Here is a 22,044-nt window from a genome sequence, read left to right as displayed (position 1 = left end):
CCAGACTCTAGCCTGTGGGGAGCTTCTGTCCTGCCACCCAGCGTCCGCCCGCCTGCCTGCCTGCCTGCGTGCCTGGGAACGCAACCCTGCTCCCCAGACAGAGGCCAGCCCCACTGCGGGGGATCCGGGGAGCCAGGATCTCAGCGCCCGGGTCTCAGCAGCAAGGGAGGAAGCCTGGACTGTCAGTTCCGGGTTGGGGCCCTGAGAGCCCCCCTGCACCCAAGGACTTACCCCTCAGACTCTCACAGCTGTCTCTCCCCCATCAGACCCTCAAGGCTGGGCTGTGTCTCCTGTCAGATACCCAAGGCAGGATGGTGCCTCTTCTCTCAGACCTCCCCCGCCACCATGGCAGGGCTGTGTCTCCCCCCTCAGGCATCTCTTGGATGCCTCCGGCCACGGAGAACTCACTCACAGCCTGGCTGACACACCTGCCCCCGGCAGTGGGCAGCAGGGCCCCCTCTCCTGCGTGCTCATATCTGGGACTTCCCGGCGGGCAGGCCTCACCTCGCTTCTGCATGAAGCTGAACAAGTCATCCAGGAACTCCTTCCTCTTGGGGTCCCCGTCCAGTTCGTAGAGCTGCGACGGCAGGGAGGGGATGGATTAGTTGGTGCCAGAGCTTGGGTGTGGGTGCCACGTCCACATGGCACGGAGGGCCAACCGAGGGGTCCCGGCCCCAGACCCCCGGCCCCCCACAGTCCAAACATCTCCTGAGGCCTGCCCCCACCACTATCAAACAAGGACCGAGACACCTGTCCTGGGGCGGCCGTAACAGCTGACCACACACTTGACTTAAACCAGAGATTTATCCTCTCCTGGCTCTGGAGGCCAGCCGTCTGAGATCAAGGTGCGGCAGGGCTGTGCTCCCTCCAGAGGCTGGGGCGGGGGGCAGCTGGGGGGGGATCCTTCCTGCTTCTTCCAGCTCCTGGGGCTCCAGGTGTCCTGGGCCTGTGGCTGCATCACCCCGGCCTCTGCCTCTGTCTTCACGTGGCTTCTCCCTGTGTCTGTGTGTCCAAATCCCCCTCTTCTTATGGGGCATCACTCACTGGCTTTAGGGCTACCTCATCTCCACCCGTGACTAATCACATATGCAAAGACCTGATTCCCAAATCATGTCCCGTTCACAGGAACCTGAAGCTCAGACTTGAACATGTTCATTTTGGGGGGCACAATTTATCCCACCTAGACCATCGCCACCGTGAGGATGGTGGACGTCCGGTACGGTCCACTGAGTCACACGCATGTGCTCCTGAGAGGTGGCCCATTTTGTAGCTGAGGACAGAGGCAGGCCTGAGCCTGGAGTCAGGACTCTCGGGGACGCTCAGCCCAGGCTCTGTCCTGCGCACCCGCTGCCTGGGTTCACCAGTCACCGGCGTGGGGAGAGGGCCTCGGTCTGGGCATTCAGCGGGGCAGGGGGTCCCCAGCCTCAGCTCCCAGGTGCTGGCAGGCAGGGGAAGCCGGCAGAGATAATTAGAGAGCAAAGTTGGGGGGGGGGATTTACCAAGGGGGGCAGTGCAGATAGCAGGCTTCAAATTAAGCTTTGGGGAATGCAGTCCCCATGGCCACCTGGACACAGAGCAAGCGGGACTGTGTGGGGCCTTGAAACCACCAATTAGCCCCAGCTGAGACAATCGGTCATCAGGGCCCAAGAACACACTGGTGCCCAGCTCCTGCGGTATGGGACATCCCCGGGCCTGGGGAGGCAGGGTCCTTGGGTTGGCTACCCCTCGGCCACCTCGCCCCTCTCTGGGCCTCACTTTCCCCATCTGTGTAATGAAGAGATAGTGGGGCACGCAGGGTACAGGCCGGGGCGGGGGGCGGTGGCGGCTGCCAGGAGCCCAGACCTGGGTGGTCGAGGCCGGGCCTTTGTCTCCACCCTGCCAGAGGCCGGCTGGCCAGCTGCATTCCTGCACTGATTTATGGTGGCCAGGGAGGCCCCGTTTTTCCTCCTGCCTGAGGGGTGTGGGGCCTGCAGGTGGACCTTCCCGTGGGCGTGCACCCGCCTGGGCCGCCTCCACTGCCCCTGCCCCATCCTCATTCCCCCTGCCCGCACAGCCCCCAGCACTGTGTGCGCCCCTTGGCCCCTTCATCAGATCCCCACGATTCACAGCCTGGTCCAGTCTCCTGTCTGTCTGCCCGGCTGGAACGTCGGGGATTTCGTCTGTTCTGTTTTCAAAGTCTAAAATGGGGCTGAGCACACAGCAGCTGCTTAATAGATGCTCGTTGAGTGAACCCTGATTTTCTCGGCCGCAACGTGGGCCAGGCTGGGCACAGAAGATCAGAGAGACTTGTGGGGAATTGCCCTCAAGTTCCCATCTACCCGGAACCTCAGGATGGGACCTGATCTGGAAATAGGGTCTCTGCAGATGACATTAGTTACGATGAGGTCCCACAGTAGGGTGACTGGTGTCCTTATGAGAGGAGGAGAGACGTAGAGACACATGGGGAAATAGAGGCAGAGATTGGGGTGACACCTGGAGCCCCCAGAAGCTGGAAGAGGCAAGAAGGACCGTCCCCTGGAGCCTGAGTAACGCCCAGCCATCCCCTGGCCCCAGACGTCAGTCCTCCAGAACTAAGAGTAAATCCCTGCTGTTCTAAGCTGCCCAGTCTGTGGTCATTTGTTATGGCCGCTCCAGGAAGCTCACCGGGGACCACCGAACCTCAAGCCCTTCCTGACGAGGGGGCGACATCTCCTCTCTTGAGATCCCGACCCTGGTGGAGGGGGGTCCACCCGGCATGAAGCCCTTCCTGGGCCCAGCTCCCACAAGAGATCACAGTGCCCCTCCTGCCTCAGTTTCCCCTTCTTTCAGAGACAGTGGGTGACAAACACAATAGCTTCACCCTGAGCTCCTGGAACCATCAGGACCCCCATATTCCAGGTGGGGAAACTGAGGCTCAGGGCAGAGAACAGCTGCTGGGCAGAGGTGGGCTGGCTTGGTGGGGGGCCGTTAACTCCCAGGTCAAACGGTGGGCGGGCTGCCGTGGCGCGGCCAGCGAGGCCATAAAGGGGGTGGGCAGGCTGCCGACAGAGAAGGAAGAATTAATGGCTGTTGCTGTGGGCAGCCAACAACAAAGACGGGCAGTAAAGGCCGCCCCAGCTATATGGGGCTCTGGGCCCAAGTTCCGCACCCCTGCAGGGTGTGTCCTGCCCTGGCCAGCCAGCTAGGGCTGCCCACCAGGCCTCAGGGATGGGGGAGCTGGGGGCGGTGTCCAGGCCCCCCGTGGTGGTGTCCAGGCTCCCCTCGTGAGCCCCTGGGCCCGTCTGCCTGTCCTCACAAGGCTCTCAAGCCACGCAGCTGGGCCACAACAGATCCTGAGCCACACCCAGGCCTCGGGCCCACCTGGGCCCTCTGGCTGAAACCCTGACCCTTTCTGGACGGACCAGGAGGCACTGTCATACCCTGAGCTGCAAACCCAGGCTGGAGGTTGGGCAAAACCTCAGGAAACACCCCCGCCTTGGGCTGAGGCCCCAGATAAACTGCCCCAGTCTCCCCTCCCCGGAGCCTGATTTCCCCGGGGCCACTGGGCGCTCTGATCACGGGGCCACCTCCACCTCCCGCCAGTTCTGAGGACACCCCGCCTCTCTGCAGCCACGGGTCCCAGAAGACCTGCCAGGGCCGCTCCCAGCTGACCTCTCACCAGCCTTCCCACTGCTTCTCAAACCCGCCAGGGGCCGCGGTCCCCCCTCCAGGCCTTTGACCTGGCAGCTCCTCTCCTGGAATGCCGTCCTGGCTCTGTCCTAGCTCTGTCCCCGCGGGCTTCCCCGTTGTCGCCCAGGTCTCTGTTCCCACGTCGCCCTGGAGAGAAGCCCCGCGTGCCTGTGCTCTCACTTGGAGCACATGCACCGATTACAGGCGACTCTCCTATGTACCCCATTCCCCCGCACCACCAAGCCGCATGGGTTGACACACTGGTATGGTCTCCTGTCCACCTGCCCCGGTAGGGTGTTTGGGATTTTGTCTGCTTGGTCGCCAGGATCTAGAATTGGGCGCCCAGCAGCTGCTTCATAAATGCTCGTTAGGTGGACCTTGATTTCTCCGAGCAACGTGGGGGTGGGAACCCCTATCCTTTCCCAAACCCGAGATGTGTCCGTGCACAACCCACACTTCGGGCCACCTGCGTCCTGGCGTCGGGCAGACAAGGGTCTTGGGGGCACTTGGGAGTCTGCCCTGCTGGGTTCACAGCCTGTCCTCCCCAAGCCACATCTGTGAAGGCGGTACAGAACCCCGAGGATGTGGGTGTGGACGTGCGGGCCCGGGCTGGGGGCTCCCACAGAGGCTCCCAAGCACACACCTCCCTTCCCGTTTTCCACCTGCTGGGCGGGGTCACCGGGACAGGCCCCTCCGCCGGTCTCTGCTGTGGCTGGGCCCCTACCCAGTGACATCCATCCGCTAGTTACCAAGGCTGGACTGCCCGCGTGTCCATCTTCCCCTCCCCGGCACCACCCACTTCACAGACGGGAAACTGAGGCACAGACCAAGCAGAGCCAAGCCCCCACCCCTGCTGAGCAGCCAGAGGGGCCTTCCCGGGCAGCCCGGGAGAGACTCTCCCCCGCCTTACAGTCTCCCATGGCTTCCCATTGCCCCCATCGAGGATCCCACTTCCCCTGCGGTCACTACTGGCCTGTCACCTCCTTGCCCTCACCTCCCTCTGCTCGGCCCCCTTGGGCCTTGTCATGCTTTCTGGGCAAAAGCCACAGGCCCTCACCTCAGGGCCTTTGCACCTGCTGCTCCCTCCTCTGGAATGCACTTCCCCGGATCTCCGCAAGGCTCCCTCCTTCCCCTCCCAGCCCCTCCTCACCCTCTGACCCCGGCCTCTGCCTCAGTTTCCTTTGCAGCAAAGGCGCCACCCAGCCTCATGCCACACATGGATTTCTCAGTGGGCCCTCGACCGCGTCGGGAGGATGATGAGCGCAAAAGGCCACCTGCCTCGCTCTGGGCCCAGCCCAGGTGGGAGGGGGAGGCTGGTGGGGAGAGGAGGGGGTCCCCGGAGGGACCCCGCCACCCACCCCTCCGCAGAGGGTGGAGGGGACAGTCTGCAAGGAGGAAGCAGATAAAGCAGGACAGGCTCCGGGTCAGGGAGTGGGCAGGGGAGGTGGGGGAGGGGCCAGGGAGGCAAAAGTGAGATAACCTCCCCTCCCCCAGGTGCGCGAGGGGCAAACAGGAAATTCTTGTTTGTGGCGAAAGGTGAGCATTTTCACTACCACCAGCTTCGAGGAGCTCCCAGCCAGGTCAGCGGGTTGTGCTGCGGACCAGGCCTCGATGGCCCCCGGGGTGGGGCCCCCTCCCCCGAAGCCGCCCTGCGGGCACAGCGGACCCCTCGGGAGCCAGGGCACCACGCATGCCCTGGGTCCACCTGCCAGCCTGAAAGAGGAGGACAGGCCCGTGGCCTCCATCAAACCGCGAGGGGGGACCTGGTGCAGGGGGGAGGGGCGCCCCCAGGGCCGCCCACACGCGGGAGACCCCTCCCTGGCACCGTGTCCCCAGCTCCAGCCTGCACGGGCCCAGGGCGGCGACCAGCCCAAGGCCGAGGGGCCCCAGCTGTAAAGAAAGCACCCGCTCCAGGGCCCCCAGGAGGAACTTTGCCCCCTTAATGGTGTCCGCTCAGCCCCCCTCCCGACACCCAGGTGGCTCCAAAGTCCGCGGGGCCCTACCTCGGATGCATGAGGCCACTGGGCGGCAGGGGGACTCCAGGAGTGAGGCCATGTCCTTGGACGGCAGATACAGGGACAAAATCAGGAGGAACCTGGAGCGTTCGGGCGACCGGAGACCCCCAGCCCCAGAGAGGGACAACCTTGTCCCTGGCAGCCACCAATGTGGCAGGGAGAGGCCCACAGCTGGGAACAGGTGGAAAAGGCCCCCTCGTGGTTTTTTTCTTTTTTTTGGCCCCACCGTGTGGCCTGTGGGATCCTAGTTCCCCGACCAGGGATTGAACCCGGGGCCCCTGCAGTGGAAGCCCCAAGTCCTAACCACTGGACCGCCAGGGAAGTCCGGAAAAAGGCCCGTTTTTGCACTTGTGTCCAATACGGCTCATATGGGCAACCAGAGAAGGATGGCTCCCCCCACGGCCAGAACGGCAGGAACAGACACCGTCCATGTGTGGGGACCATGGGGACCCCGCTGGAACCCTGGCCCTCGGAGGGGGTCTGGGAACGGACAAGGATGAACGGCGGAGTGAGGCGTCAGGCAGGGCTGGCGCCGCCCGGGAGCCTCAGGGCCTTCATCTCACCTACCTGGTCCTGGATCGTTCAAAAAAATATTTACGGAGGTGAAAGTCACGTAACACAGAATTCACCATTTTAAGGTGAACAATTCAGTGGCCTTTGGTGCACTGAACATTGTTCTGCAACCACGACCCCTATCTAGTGCCAGAACCTTCCATCATCCCAAAGGAAGCCCCGTCCCCATCAGGAGTCACCCCCTGCCCCTCCCCAGCCCCTGACAACCAGGAACCCACTCTCTGTCTCTGGGGATCTGCCTGTTCTGGACGTTTCCCATCAGTGGAATCACACTCTGTGTCCTTCTGTGTCTGGCTTCTCTCACTGAGCATCGTGTTCTCAGGGTCCATCCACGTGGTAGCGAGTGTCGGGGCTTCACCCCTTTTCACGGCTGAGTGATGCTCCCGTGTGTGGATGGACCACATTTGTTTATCCATTCACCACTGATGGACATTTGGATTATTTCCATTTTTTGGCTATTATTACCAATCTCACTATTTCTATATTCTTTGGGTTTTGGACAAGAACTGATTCATTGTAACTCCTGTAAGCAAAGTGAAACTGCACTGAAAGAGCAGACAAGCCCGCACAGCTGGTTTTTATCCCTCAACGTCCCCCCACAGAACACCCAAGAACAATAGGATGACACTTCCTCCTTGCAGCCCCCCAGGGTGGAGAGTCCGGGGAGCTTTTAATCTTTACATCGAGATCAGGCTGTGTCTCCCCTGCTCCGAGGAGGCCCCTGGCTCCCTGTTGCTGTCAGAAGAAGCCAGACCTCCTGCCTGCCAGGCTGTGGTCCTGGCCCCCCAGATGCCTGCACCTGGTCCCTCCCCAGCACTGGTCCCTCGCTGCTCCCAGCCTGCTCCTGCCCGGGGCCTCTGCATTGCCGGTCCCCCCACCTGGCTCCCCCTCCTGGCGGCCCCACCCCAGCTGATAAAGCCCCTCCTCACATTATCGGGCCCTGGGAGGCCCTGCGCCCCATGACTCAGCGCTGGCAGCCGTTACCCAGGTGGGCAGGGGCTGGGTCCCTGGGGGCCAACCAGCCTCCCCCATTCACAGAAACGCCCACGCGCAGGGCTGGGGGACGGGACGGGGCAGGGCACGGGTGGGGCGGGGGCGGCACCCACATCCCCCACAGCCCCTCCCCTCGTGCCCACTGAGGCGGCCAGGGGCTTCCGTGCGGGTCTCGGTCCGGCACTGGTGCCGCCCCGCTGTAGCCCCGCTGTAACCATCCTCTTCCGCAGCCCAGCCCAGAGGGTGCGCTCCTGCCCCTTCTCGCCCCCTCCCCAGAGACCCCGGGGCAGGGACAAACGGATGGATGGATGGATGGATGGACGGATAGATGAAGTCTGGCGCGGGGAGGCCGGGTGGGGCGGAAGCACCTGGAGTCTGGAACCCTCCCTGTCAAGCCCTCGGGGCTGCGGCCAGGTCAATCCATCTTGCGGCCGTGACTGAGCACCTTCTGTATGCTTTTTTTTTTTTCCTGGGCTGCACTAAACTGTTTGCGGTGCACGGCTTGCGGGATCTTAGTTCAAGGGTTGAACCCGGGCCCACAGCAGTGAAAGTGCAGAGTCCTAATAACCACTGGACTGCCAGGGAATTCCCAACCTTCTGTATGTTAAGGCCCGTGTTGGATGCCCAAGAGAGACCCAGACAACCCTTGGGAGCCCCAGGCCTGCGAGGGGGACAGCAGGAGTCACACACGGGCAGGGGGAGGTGGTGAGGGAGGGGGGCGTCTTTGGAGCCGGCCATCCCTGCGGCAGGATGGGGGAAGGGCAGCCTTGCTTGCTGCTGCACACAGTAGGGGCTTAATCAGTGTTCACCGGGCGACCTCAGGCTCTTCCCACAAGTGCCCTCCTGGCGCACCTGACCCCTGAGGCCACCCACCCACGCCAGACGCAGGGCCACATGGCCCTTTCATTTCCCGTCAGCGCTCCAGGGCTGCAGGGGCCCCCACTGGGCCTGCAGGAAATTGGGGAAGTGATTCTGGGCCAGGCAGAAACATCTGCCAGCTTGGCCAACCCCCACACCCCCAACCAACCAGCATGTGCCCCCTCTCCGAAAAGACACGGCACCCCCCCCCCCCCCACGGAACAAATACTAATAAAGGTTCCAGAAACAAGTCAGAGAGCCTGACCACGAAGCTGACGATTAAAGGCGCTTCTTCCTGGATTTCCAGGTGGTGAGGTTCCGGGGAAGTGCCCTCGTCTCTGGGTCAACCTTTCATGTAACTGGGGTCTCCTGGAGCCTCAGTCTTCCCACCTGTGAAGTGGGCAGGGTGCACCTGGGTCCTCCAGGTGGGGGACGAGGGAACCATGGGAGCAGATTGCGCAGAGAGAAGAGTCTGGCTCCAGGAAAATGGGTGGGGGGTTGGGGGGCAGGGAGGAGGAGCCACCTTGGTGGCAGGACAAGGCTTGTCACCCGCCAGCTCCATGTCACAGCTGGGGATGCCAGCAGGCCCAGCACTGAGGACGCACTCAGGATGGGGAACCATGAGGAGAAACTTCTAGGAAGGCAGCTGCCCTGCGGCATGCAAACGACATGCAAATCCGGGCGGGCCGCCTCCCATCCACCTGGGAGCCCCCACCCACAGGCCTGGCTCTGAGCAGACTGCTATCTGCATGGGAGCCCATTTCACAGACGGGGAAACCGAGGTGCTGAGAGAAGGCCGCAGAGCTGGACTCGAACCCAGTACTGAGCCCCTTGGTGCCTCTGGACCACCTCAGAGCCTTGTGGGGCTGGGGGTGGGACCCTGCCCGAGACCGCCTGGCACTCAGGGGGCACCGGGCAAATGCTTTGGAGTCAGACAGCCAAAAATCCAGAATCTTCTCCCTCTTCATTCCCTCCCTCCCTCCCGCCAGCAATTACGAACCCGATGTTGCATGCTGCTCTCAGGGCGTTTCGTTTGGGGGTTCCAGGCCCCCAAAACCCAAGGACGATTGTCTAGCTGCCACTTAGCTGCTGGCTCAGGGTTCTGAGCCTGGCGCCCGGGGATTAAAACTCCTACCATGGGGTTTCTTCTGAAAGGAAGCAGCCCTGTTTCCCTGCAGAAGAGCCGCCGGCAGCGGGGAAAGCACCAGAAGGGACTCTCCTAGCGGTCCGGCTGTGCGTGAGGATCCACCTGCCCAGGGAGCGAGGGCCCCGTCACTCCCAGCCCGGGTTCGCGGGACGGAAGAGCAGTAGCATAAGAGAGCTGATTGCTGCCCCTCCCTGGCTGTGCTGACCGGGTCCCCACCGTCCCCGGGCCTCCCCCAGACAGCACAGGAAGGAAGGGGGGTGCTTCCCGCCTCCCGCCCAGGAGTCAAGAGGAAGGGGCCCTGGACGGCTCAGGGCTGGGGGTTCCCGCCCGGCACACCTGCAGGAGCCCCTGCCAGACTCCAGGCCGATGGTAAAACAGAACCTGCCCGCGGCGGCCAGCGGGCTCAGGTTGCCAACAAACCCGCCCGCCGACCGCAAGAGGGGGACTCTGCTCCTGGAACATCCCGCCGCCCAGGGAGCAGCTCCTGCAGGGAATGAGGAGGACAGACGAGACCCACGCTGGGCACCCGGGGGCCGAGCTGGTGCCCACCACGCCTGCTCTCCTCCACCAGGACCCTCGGTGACCGGTAACCGACAGTGATGACAACAGAACACCAGCTCGGACACTGCCCCTGTTTTCCAGACGGGGAAACGGTGCCCAGAAGGAGGGTGTCAGGAGCAGCTACCACCCGCACCCCAGCTTGGCTGGGCTCCCCCCAGACGGCAATGGCATCGAAGAAAAGAATAACCCTCAGGGACTCCCTGGTGGGCCAGCGGTTAGGAACCTGCACTTCCACTGCGAAGGATGCGGGTCCAATACCTGGTCAGGGAACTAAGATCCCGCAAGCCGCGCCCCAGAGGTGCCCTCAGGCCCCACTTCTCGTCCAAGAACTGGGCACCCTGTTGGTGGATGCGTGCGCCAGCTAGAGGACACAGGGAGGGGCCGGGCGGGCCGTCGGCCGGGCAGGGTGCCAGCTGAGGCAGGGGCCGCCAGGCCGGGAGAGGGTGGCAGCCAGGCCCACGCATGCCGTCCGCTGGGCACTCACGGGAAAAGGGCAGCTGGGAGTAATTACAGGGTGATGGGGGCAGGTGGGCAGATGAGGGTGGAGATCGGAAAGAAGAGAGGAAAAGGACAGAGGGTCCGTCTGTCCCCGGCCAGGTTCCAGGCCCGGCTCCCCCATGCCAGGCAGGGTGGCCTGGGGGAGTCACACGAGTTCCAGCCTCCAGCAAGGCCCCAGGCCCAGTCAGAGCCCCGTGGAACAACATAACGGGGCTCGTCCTAAAAGGGGGGATAAAGTAAAGAAGGAAGGGCTTCCCTGCTGGCGCAGCGCTTGCGAGTCCGCCTGCCGATGCAGGGGGCGCGGGTTCGTGCCCCGGTCCGGGAAGATCCCACATGCCGCGGAGCGGCTGGGCCCGTGAGCCACGGCCGCTGAGCCTGCGCGTCCGCAGCCTGTGCTCCGCAACGGGAGAGGCCACAACAGTGAGAGGCCCGCGTACCGCAAAAAAAAAAAAAAAAAAAAGAAAAAGAGAAGGAGCGGGCGGCCCACCCCGACCAGAGTTGGCAGCCCCTGGGGCTGGGGGCGACCCCCTGGGTAGGGGCCTCACAAGCCCGGAAGACCCACACTGGAAGCCATGGGGTGGTGGGCTGGGGGACATAACCTAACAGGGCAGAGGCTGGGGTGGCCACGGGGACCCTCAGAGACCCCTCACGGGGCAGAAAGAGAATGTGACACAGCCCCAGGGCCCACGGCCACTCCAGCCTGGACAGAGATGCCCCACCTACTCCCAAGGACAGTAGCAGGAGGCACACCCCCGCCTTGAGAGAACCCCGGGCCCCGCCCAGACAGACCACATGGCCCCCCCACCTGGACCTCTACGTGGCATGGACCCGGGTCTGCCCCATGGCTGCACACGGACCCTCCCAGCCCTGTTTGGACGCATGCTCCCACCCCGACACGTGGACCCTCAGCCCTGCCCAGACCCAGCAGGTCCCACCACCTGGCGTGGTCTCCAGGCGCATATGGACACACCCGTCCAGCCAGACTCAGACACACAAACACAGACACACCCTCGTCCGCTGGCTGGCTCTCAGATAATGGCCCCAGACGGCCCGCCCTCGGCCGAGGCACCCACCCGGCCCCCACTGCTACGTGGCCACAAGGGCGGCCACTTCTGTCTGCTTTGTTCACAGGTGCATACCTGGTGCCCAGAATGGGGCTGGTACACAGCAGGCACTCCATACATGCCTGTGGAAGGCCCAGACTCAGACACACACGCACACGGGTGCCCAGCCCGGCCTCTGCGCCGTAGAGCAGTCCCATGACCCCGTGGACCACACGGTCGGGGTCCCCTAAGGAGGCCCCACGGCCGGGCAGGCTCCCTGAGAATCTGCCCGGCATTGCTGAGCCCCAAGGATCAGGGACCCAAAGCCCTCACTGGAGTTTGTACTCATTTCCTGGGGCGGCAACAGGCCGGGGGGCTTGGCACAGGGGTTTTTTCTTACACGGCTCTGGAGCCCAGACATCCAGAATCCAGGTGAGGCAGGGCTGCGCTCCCTCCAGAGGCGCGGGGGAGGGTCCTCCCTTCCTCGCCCAGCTTCTGGGGGCCTCTGGGCTTGTGGCTGCATCACCCCAGTCTCTGCCGCCAACGTCACACGGCCATTTTCTGTCTCTGTGTGTCCCTCCTCTATTTCTAAGGGCACTGGTCACCCTCCTCCACTGTGGCCTCATCTTAACTGCATCACACCTGCAAAGACCCTATTTCCAAGCAAGGTCCCCCTTCTGAGATTTTGGGCAGACGTGCCCATTCGTGCCCCCCGATAGGTTTCTTCCTGGAATTAGGGTTTCATCTGTTTCTTGCTCATTGTCTGGAAGGCGGGGGTGGCGGCAGGCGGCGCTGACTGTGTCCGCCACACCCCTCGGCCCCACGAGACCCCCGCTGGCCCTGACGAGGGGCACGGCTGCGTCCCGAGTTGGGGCCTTCAATAGGCAGATTGGTTACCGTTTAACCCCGTGACCCCCAATTGTCCTCTGGCCGAGCGCAACTGGGCGAGCAGAGGAGGGCGGGCCGGCCCCGCCCCCACGTGTGCCCACCCACAGCCCACAACCCCAGCTGCCCCCGGACCCTCCCGGAGCAGTGGATGGCGTCTGCCAACGGGGTCACTGGGCCTTCCAGAGGGCCCGGAATGCCCCTCCAGGTCACCACAGGGGGTGCTGGCTCAAGATCAGAAGGCTCGGTGGGTTGAAGGGTCTTTGTCTCAGGTGGGGAAACTGAGGCACAGAGCACGTGAGCCCTGCTCGGCACCCCCCGACTGCACCTCTGGATCAGACAGGGCGCACCCCTGTCCGAGATCACACAGCACGTGAGAGGAGGAAGGGATGTAACTTGGCGGTGGGACCCCCTGCAGCCCCTGAGGCCCTGGTCACACCTCGCGGCTCCCTGGGGCTGCGTCAGCAAGGCGGCTCGGGAAGCCACGCGGACAGGCGCGGGCAGCTGACCTGTGCCCGGGCCGCCGATTCAAGCCACTGACTGGGGCAACGTGACTTTCTGGCTAACGGTTAATGGGCCCCACCGCACGCTCAAGATTCCCGAGACACGGGGCCAGCAGGGCCGGCGGGGGGGGACGCAAGGCTCACACACGGGCACACGTGCACGCACACACGTGTGTGCTTGCAGACCCACAAGCATACAGCCATGTGCACGCAAAGCAGCCACGGGAAAGGGTCACCTGTCATCCACCGTACAGACGTGTGGAACAGGCAAAGCGCTGGGATCGACACGCTCGGATACACAAGCTCAGCCACCCAGGCCTCAGGACACACTCACAACACGTCCACACATGCCAGGGCCAAGTCGTACGGGGGTGCACGCAGACGTGCACAAACACTCCAGAAACGGGGACACACAAGCAGGCGCCTGAGGGGACAGATACACGAGACACTGAAGATGGGTCCACGTGGCCCCAGACCATGCACACAGACACACGCGTGGCCACGGACACCACAGGGGGGCCCAAGACGCCCCCAGAGCCCCGGCTCTGCAAACAGACACCGACACACACGGGGTCCCTCGAGACGGGAACCCCCAGCCCACAGGGACCCCACGCAGCCACCACGTCCCCACGCACACGCGCTCACCCAGGTCAGCGGGCTGGACCCCCCGTGCACCCCACGCCCGCCGGGCACCACGTCCTCCGGCACCATGTGTGTCATTAGAAAGCGTGGGGAGGGGCTGGGCGCTTGGCAGTGGCCACCGGGGTGGGGAGCAGCGGTGGGCGTGGGGGGCCAGGCCACAGCGGCAGTGACCCCTCGGCGGTGACCGGGCAGCCAGGCGGCGGCGCCAGGGCCAGATAAGGCTCTTCCGGCTGAGTCAGTGTGGTTCCCAGGGCTGGCACGGGTGGGGGCACGGTGCCAGGGCTGCAGGCGGCATCCTCCCCACGCCCGCCACGGCCCATCTGGCTCCACGCCAGCAGCCGCAGTGGCTTTGATGAGGTGGGCGCTGTCCCAGGCGGGCAGAGCTGGGCTCCCGGGGGGTTTCCTGGCACCGGTCCCGCCCCCAGCACGGGGCCCAGGGACCCCGGCGCCCCAGGAAGACGCTCGGCGCCAGAGCTGGCCTGCAGGACCCATGGGCCTGGGCCCAGCCCACGCTGCCCCAAGCAAACCGGCTCAACGTCATTGGGCTCAGAAGCCAGTGCCTGACCTCCAGCCTGTATGCCCAGAACACACTCCACCAAAAAATTCTCCTCCTCCACCCTGGTCCCACAGGACCGGCTGTAGCGCTGGCCTCTTCCACTCCTGCCTGGACTGTGGAGCCCAGAAGGGTTCTCCCAGCATCCCTCTCCCTCCCCCAGCACTAAACCATGCTAAGGCCCCCCTCTGAGCCCCCCTTTGCTTTGCCCTAATGTCTGCCCACCCCTACCCCTCCCACTTTATGTTCCAGCCACGCCATTCCAAGATGCAGGCCCTAACCCTTCTCTTTCCATCTGGCCAACTCTTACATGTCCTGCAAAGCCCCAGCTCCAAAGCCCATTCCTCTGGGCAGCCTTCCCTCTGGCTCAGCCCTGACTCTTCAGGGCTGAAGTACGTGTGTCCCTCTCTGGGCCCCCAGCCTCCGGGGGCTCCCAGGTAGGATGAAGAAACCATCTGCCACCTCTTCCCGGAGTCCCGGCAATTCCTGCTCCCTAACCCCACCCCATTCAGCCCCAAGCAACCCTCACGAGCCCAGAGATGTTCACTGCAGTGTTGTTTACAACAGGGAAACAGGAAAACAGACCAGCGTGCTGGTGTCAGCTCCACAAGGGAACCCGCAACGGCTAAAAAGAACTCGGCTACTTGAAACACTCTGATGAAACAGACAGATGCAGAGTGAAAATTATGAGAAAAAACGAGAAAAGCAGCACGTCCAGCACAGCGTCTGGCAGATCCTGGCAGACCCCCGAGAGACCACACTTCGATACCTTACGCGTCACGTTTCTGTGTAAACGGACAGAGAAAGGCCTGGGAAAACCGTAGCTGCTGCCAGCTAGGTCACAGAGGGGGCTGGCAGGCCTCAGGCCTCACTGGAATCCCTCCCTTTTTATCCCCCACCGGAATGGTGTCAAGTGTCACTTCTGGCATCAAAAAGGGACTTTAAAAATGTATATATGTGTACCTTCCATAATTTAAAAAAATCGAAGTGAGGCGAAAGGAGCAGAAAAAAAAAAAACCCAAAATGTGACCCCGGCCTCCTGCTGAGGATGCATCTGAGGCCCAGGGCTTCACCCCAAGTTGCTTGAACCCATTTCCGGGGCCACACACTCTGGGGTGGAGGAGGACACCCACGGGAATTCAACAGGCCCCAGGAGGCCCAGGGAGGGGAGAGGGGACGGGCGGGGTCCTTTCCTGCCTGGGGGCCTGTGTGTCCAGGCACCGGGTCCTGACACCCTGCTGTTGGGCCCTGGACCAACCGCCTCCATTTCAGACGAGGAGGGCCACCCGGGCTCCCCCGAAACCTGCAGCCAGGGGGGCGTGCCCCCTGCCCCTCACCATCTGTCCACTCCTCCAGTACACCCTGGGGCCGAATCCCAGCTCTGACACCTCCCCCGTGTGACTGTGGGCAAAGCTGCCTGACGGCTCCGTGCCTCAGCTTCCACCACTGTACGACGGGGCAAACACAGCGCCCCCCGCCTCACCACGAAACCAAGGTACACGAGACACACGCGAGACGCTCCACCTGCCGCCTGCGCACAGTTGGGCGACAAATACCACCTAGAACTGTCATCTCTATACCTCTGAGCTCATTTACAAGTTGTGGGGAGCAGACACGACCTTGGAGAGGAGGGAAGATAATCATCCCGACCTTTAATGCAAATCGGAACCACAGTGAGATTGCACGCCACCCCGCCAGGACGGCTGGAACCAAAGTCCTAACCACAAGCGTCGGAGAGGACGTGGAGAAACTGGAACCTTCGTGTGGCTGGCGGGGATGCAAAATGGAGCGGCCACTGTGAACAACAGCTCCTCAGGAGGTTAAACACAGAGTTACCACATGACGCAGCGCCTCCACTCCTGGGTACGTGCCCGTGAGGACTGAAAGCACGCGTTCACGCACAGACTTGTACACGCACGTTCACAGCAGCCAAAGGGAGAAACGACCCAGTATCCGGGGGTGGAAGAATGGGTAAATAAAGTCCAGGATATACATGCGTAGAATGGAACATCACTCAGCCGCAAAGAGGGGTGAAGCCCTGACACTCCCACTACGTGGACGGAGCCCCAGAACACGATGCTCAGGGAGAGAAGCCAGACACAGAAGGACACACAGGGTGTGATTCCACGGATGGGAAACGTCCAGAACAGGCAGATCCACAGAGTCAGAGAGTGGGTTCCTGTTTGTCAGGGGCTAGAAGAGGGGGTGGGGGTAAGAGCTAAAGGGTACATTTTAAAAGGTTTATTTTTGAGGTGATGAACATGTTCTAAAATTGACTGCACAACCCCACGAATGTACGAGAAACCACCAAATCGCGCTTTCGACAGCTGAATTATGTGCTAGGTGAATGTTAAGTCAATAAAGCTGTTAATAAAAACCCCGGCGTTTGAATCATCGAAGCTACAGCTTCAAATGCTTAAGTGGCTGAAGCTCTGCAGTTAAGACTCCGCTTGCTTAAAATCCCACGGTGGCACAGCCCTGCTGGTAACAGGAAACCACCAGGATTTCACCAGGGTGCCATGCCTGGTGGCCGCAGGCTGAGATCCTATTCGCTCCCCATGACACGCGACGATCCCAGCCAGTGCTGGCCTCCACCAGCTTGAGTCCCTGGGGCCCCACGGCAGCGAGGTTCCAGGCTTTCAAGGAAAGATTCCGTGGCCCTGAGCCCGCTGCTCCCGGCCCCTCCCCAGCCTGGCTGCCCCCCAGACCCTGTAGCCGGCGGCAGAATTTCACGGCTGTCGAGGGTTTTCGGGCGGAAGTCAGGCCTGGGCCCTGCCAAGACCGGGGAGGAAGAGGCAGTGATGGTGCCAAGCAGGCGGCCGGCCGGCCCGGCTGCCACGTGCCAGGAAGGGGGTGGGGCAGGCGCCAGAGTCAACACAGCCCCCGACATCTGCTGGGCTGGCTGAGCCCAGGCCACTGTTGACACTGGCCGCACAGATGCCTGGCCAGCTGGGCGTGAGGGCAGTGCTGGCAGCTGGATCTGGCACAAACAGGCAGGCGCAGGATCCTGGCGCTGCAGGGCAGCCCCCCGCCTGCCCACAACTTCCCTCAACCCCCACCGTCTTGGAATCCAATTCCATCCCCCGCAGGGCCCAGCCGGGCGGCGGCGTCTGGCCTCCACACACAAGCCAAGCTGCATCCTACCCCGGGGCCTTTGCACGGGCTGTTTCCTCTGCCTGCCGCACCACCATCCCTCAGTGTGAGGGCCCAGCTCCTTCTCCGACCGGGCCTGGAGCAAGTGCCACATCCCGAGACGCCTCCCCACATCCTCAGCTGGATGCCAGGTCACGTCTCCTCACCCCTTCCTCCCCGTTTGTTTACGGACCTTCTCTGAGTCCAGCAGGGGAGCTGTGTATCCAGTAGGCGCTCTGTAAGCGTGAGACTGACTGTGTGACCTGGGTTCCCTGGGCCCCTTGGGCCTCAGTTTCCCCAACCGTGCCCTGACCCTGGGAGTCCTCGAGACATCGTCATCGTGTCCAAAGACTAGCGAGACGATGGCCCCTGGAGGCCCTTTGTTCCTGATGGGCCGAGGGGGCTTTGCGGCCAGGACACCTGATCCCTGGACTCCGCCTGGCCTGGCCACCCAAGCCCCGTCTCCCGCCAGTGTTGGGCCACGCAGCAGAAGCTGCTGGGCGGGGCCGGGGCTACCTGTCGACCCCCAACCCCACAGGGGCTGCGGCCTTGTCCCTTCCTCTGGCCTGGCCGTGACCCTGTGAGGCGGGGGGTGGGAGGTGTCTGGCTCTGGTCCCCAGCCTGGGGCTTCCTGATGGTTGGACTCAGGGCAGATGGCAAATATTCGGCGAGTCCATAAATATAACTCGCCCATGAGGTTCCCGTTTGTGTTATTTTGACACCAGCAGACGTCAAGAGCTCGGTTCTGGGAAACCCGTCCCCCACCCCCAATGCCTCGCCCCTGTTTTCTTATCTGCAGAACTAGACAGACGGCAACCCAGCCACAAGCAGCTCCTCAAGAAGAGGAGGGAAACTGAGGCAGGGAGCAGGGTCGGGGGGACCCCGATCCCAGGCACTGGCTCAGGCTGGGGTCCACACGCAGAGGAAAAGCCTTCAGGCGGGAGGGGGCAGCCGGGGCCACGCGTGGGGAGCGGCCAGCCACGCCCTAAGGAGATGACGTCTGCTGGCTGTCATCCCACCCCTTGGCACTGCCGCCCGCGTGCCAGGACCCAGCCGGAAGCCAGGCAGCCCCACCCATCCCGAGATGCCTGGGCAGGGGATTAACCTTCCTGCCCATTCCTCAGGCTGGCCTCCTGCCTCGGGGCCGCTGCCCTGGCCGTGCCCACCCCGCGGGCACCGTCCCCTTCTGCCTTTATACCTGCCCCGTCCCTCCCGTCACAGCCCCTGGCTTGTTCCTCTCACGCTGTGCGTCCAGTTTCCAGTTCTGTACTTTATCTGAGCTTTCTGAGGGTTGCCAGAATCCCAGTGCCCTTTTCCCACACGGCGGCTGGGCCTCATGGTCCTTCCAGGAGGATCCCACTGCCCATCCTGGAAGCCAGCACGGAGGGAGGGTGCCCCAAGGCCATACACGGCCACCTCCCGGCTCCCATGTGCCTGGCGCGTCCGTAGCCTCAGATGAGGCTCAGGCGCTGGGCCTGGGAGGTTAGGTCCCCACCGTCCACTCTCGGAGGTCGGGGCAGGGCCCAGCTGGCCTCAGGCTGGAATGCAAGCCCAGCCGGCCGCCCCGGCCGCCATCTGGTTTCCATCTGCCCAGCCCAGCGAGGCCCAACTTCAAAGGATCCCCCGCCCGGCCACTTCCTCTGCCCTGGCCGCCCGCGGGGAAGGCACCAGGACGGCCCGCTTCCTCCCCACCCCTCTGGAGCCCCCAGGAGCTGCTCGGCCGTCCACACCGACGCGGCCAACCCCTGCTCACCCCCCTCTCCCCAGCCACAGGCTCAAGAGACCAGACTCGATGCCACGGACGAGGCCTCTGGCCCTGCGCCCCTGAGCCCCCGCCCCTGCCCGCCTGCCAGCCACACCCATGAGCCCCACGGAGCCTCGTCCTTTCCCAGGCCCGGTCCCTCTGCTCAGGACCCCCTCCCTTGCTCTATCTCTCTGCTTGTTCTCTGGTGCAGATGGAGCCCCCTGAACTTCCCCCTCGTGTCCCCACATGCACGCGTTTACCAGCCAGCCCGTCCCACCCACGTACACGACCCCACACCGTGGCTTCCACGAGAACGTCTGACCCCCTGGCAGCGACTGCCCACAGCCCCTGTTAGGACGCGAGGCCCACCTGCTTGAACTGCTCCTCGTACGTCCAGTCCCCGTGGTCCGGCGGCTGCAGCTGTGGCACTGTGTGGGCAGCCCCTCCGGGGAGGGCCGGGCCAGCCCCCGGGCGCTCCTGGCCGCCCAGAGCCCGGGGCCCGCCATCACCGCGGTACGCCTGCAGCGGCTGGGCCTTGCGGGGAAACAAGGATGCGGGGCCCGGGCCGGCGGAGCCGGGGGGCCCGAGCCCCCCCTCGTCCTCGTAGTCCTCGTCCTCGTCCTCGTCCTCGTCTCCCAGATCCTCCTCCAGCTCCTCCTCTTCCTCCTCCCACTTCGGCTTCCTGGGGCAGACACGGGGCGCGGGTCAGGGGAGAGGGCGAGGCCCGTGCCGCCTCCTGCCTCGTTTTCCCTGTCTGGACGTGGGTGAGCAGCCCCACGTGCTCTGGTTGTGAAGAGCGCCCGTGAGGAGGCCAGCTCAGGCCGTGGGCCTTACTCTCCTTGTCCCCAATCAGCTCAGAGCAACTAGAGGTGCTCCTTGGGCATAAACCCCAGCCCCTGCCCACCTGCTAACCCCGTCTCCCCTCCCGTCCCCTCCGTCGCACAGGCTTCCTTGCTGGGCCTTGAAAATACCAACCCAGTTCCTGCCTCGGGGCCTTTGCTGAGGCTGTTCCCTCTGCCAGGCATGCTGTTCCCTGCTCCCCCTTGCCCTTCCCAGAGGCTGTCACCTCCGCAGGAAGACCTCCACCCACCACTGCCTGAAGTTGACCCCGGCCCCAGCCACCCCCCTCCCCAAGACCCCTGCTTTATTTTCTTGGCACCTCCGATCACAGCCTGCAATCGCCCTGCTGCTTTGCTCGTTAAACGTCTTCTCAGAAGGCTCCCACTGGGGTTTTGCCAGCGCCCCGCTCAGGGTCTGCGTCAGACCCCGGGGAGGCACGTCCGGGGGCAAATGGACGCTCACTCTGCGTAGGTTGCACCCGGGCTACGGCCTCTATCATCTGTCCCCGCCACTAAATCTAGTACAGCCTCGCCAGGCGATAGGGGCCATTGGCCACGTGTGAGTAGCTCCATTTAAATTAAGGTGAAATAAAGCTACATGAGAAGATCCCAGCCGCAGTGGCCACACTTCAAGTATCTGTCAGCCTTCTGAGACGGGTGGCCCCGATCCTGGGTGGTGCGGGTGGAGAAATGTCCACCGTCCCCCAGGAAGTTCTAAAGAACGGTATGTCCTGGGTGGACAGCAGGACAGGGGTTTTGTCCTTCCTCTATGGCTGTGTCCCCAGGGCTGAGAGCCGCCGGCACGTGGCAAGTGCTCGGCGTGGGGGGCCCACACACCCCAACTCACAGGTCATCGTCGGAGCCCTCGAAGTGGCCGTCACCTTCGGGGAGGCCGGCCGCCTCCCTGCCTCGGCCGGGTGCGGGGGGAGAGCCTGGTGCCCCCTCTGGGGCCACGTCCTCGTCCTCTGAGCCGGGGGGCCCATCCTCGGAGCTGCCTGGGCTGGGCGCGTGGCCGAGGCCGGCGGCGGCGGCTCGCATGGCGGCCAGCGCGGCCATCTGCGCCCGCTGCATCCGGGCGCTCTCAGGCTCCCTGTCCTCGTCCGGGGCGGCCCTGGCACGGGCCGGGGGCCCGGCCGCGGGCTCGGGGGGTGGCGGCGGCGGCTGCCGGGCCTCCAGCTCCTGGCGTGCCCGCTGCTGCCGCTGCAGGAGCGTCTCCATCACGGCCTGCAGCTTCATGGCCCTGCGGGCCGGGCCGCCCCGGGCACCAGGGCGGGGCGGCGGCGGGGGCGGCCCCTGGGGGGAGGGGGCCCGGCCGCACTGCAGTGTGGGGGCCGCGGGGGAGCCGGGGCAGTGCAGGGTGGCGGGGGGCAGGGGCGGGGGCCGCCGGGCTCAGGCTCAGGGCTGGCGGGGCATGCCAGCGGCAGGCGGGCGACGCCTCCTTCTCACACCGGGAACTGGGGGGCGGCGGCTGGCGGGTGGCTCATTCACGTGTCGGCAGAAACCTGGAGGGGACAGGAGAGACCGTCAGACCACGCCTGGGCTCCTCCCCACTCAGGTCGGACCTCAGAGGCCTCTGGGAAAATTGTTTCCATCCACGCCCATCAGTGTGCAAACCTGGGGGCCTCCCTGGAGGTGGAGGAGCACGTTCGTCCCATCTGCCCCCACTCTGTCCACCCTCCAGAGGGCTGGGAAGCAGGGGCACCCCGCACTGGACTCCCGAGGGCCTCGAGTCGGCCCCCACCCGTCTGGGCCACAGAGAAACACTTAATGGACGACAGCACCCCAGGGAAAGACCTCGGATTATAGCTTCATAAACAGAAACAGGGGAACAGAGCATTTCTGGCTTCTGATTGGCTACAGCCAGCTACTGGGCACCAGAGTTCTGGGTTCCGGTTCTGAGTTCTAGGTGCTGCTCACGGCCCAGGGGGCTCCGGGCATCTCACAAGCACGATGGCCGACCCAGATTGAGCACCTACTGTATACAGGCTAAAGCTTCCCCACTCATGTTCTCACCCCATCCCTAAACCTCAGTCTCTCTAGGCCTCAGTTTCCCCATCCGCAAAATGGTGCCCGAATGGCACCCACCTCGCTGCGCCCAAGCAGGGATGAAGCGAGTGTGTGATGGTAAAGGCGGGAGCACAGCAGGCACTCGCTGGACTTAGGGAAGGAGGCTGGATGGTCCCCATTTCACGGATGGGGAAAACTGAGACTCGGAGCTGCCCTGCTGGAGGACACACAGCAGGTTCCAGGCAAGGCTGGGAGTTGAACCCAGGTCTGGGTGACGTCAGAGCCTCCCACGCGGCCCCCATGTGCCTTCTGCAGGGAGTTCCCCTGCCCTTTGGGACCCCAAGTGGGGCCAAGGTCCCAGAAGGCAATGCGCTCTACCTCCAGTCCAGGGTCCCTTCGGACC

The 22,044-nt window shown here is 63.8% G+C and overlaps 1 protein-coding gene across 3 annotated transcripts in view; it reads right to left on the bottom strand.

Annotated features, from left to right (window-relative positions):
- ARID3A (AT-rich interaction domain 3A) overlaps window positions 1-22,044 on the bottom strand; it is a 34,870-nt gene that overhangs the window by 10,114 nt on the left and 2,712 nt on the right. For all 3 annotated transcript variants that reach the window (XM_060007255.1, XM_060007254.1, XM_060007253.1), the window contains exons 2-4: window positions 20,482-21,136; window positions 19,165-19,477; window positions 505-577 (exon numbers count right to left, since the gene is read on the bottom strand). In XM_060007255.1, coding sequence (XP_059863238.1) covers window positions 505-577; window positions 19,165-19,477; window positions 20,482-20,870 — 775 coding nt within the window. In that variant the 5' untranslated portion in view covers window positions 20,871-21,136. The remainder of the gene's footprint in view (window positions 1-504; window positions 578-19,164; window positions 19,478-20,481; window positions 21,137-22,044) is intronic.

The sequence above is a fragment of the Delphinus delphis genome, chromosome 3, assembly GCF_949987515.2.
Source record: "Delphinus delphis chromosome 3, mDelDel1.2, whole genome shotgun sequence".
Lineage (NCBI taxonomy): Eukaryota > Metazoa > Chordata > Mammalia > Artiodactyla > Delphinidae > Delphinus > Delphinus delphis.
Note: the sequence above shows the minus strand (reverse complement) of the source record. Positions and strands in the feature narration are given on the sequence as shown.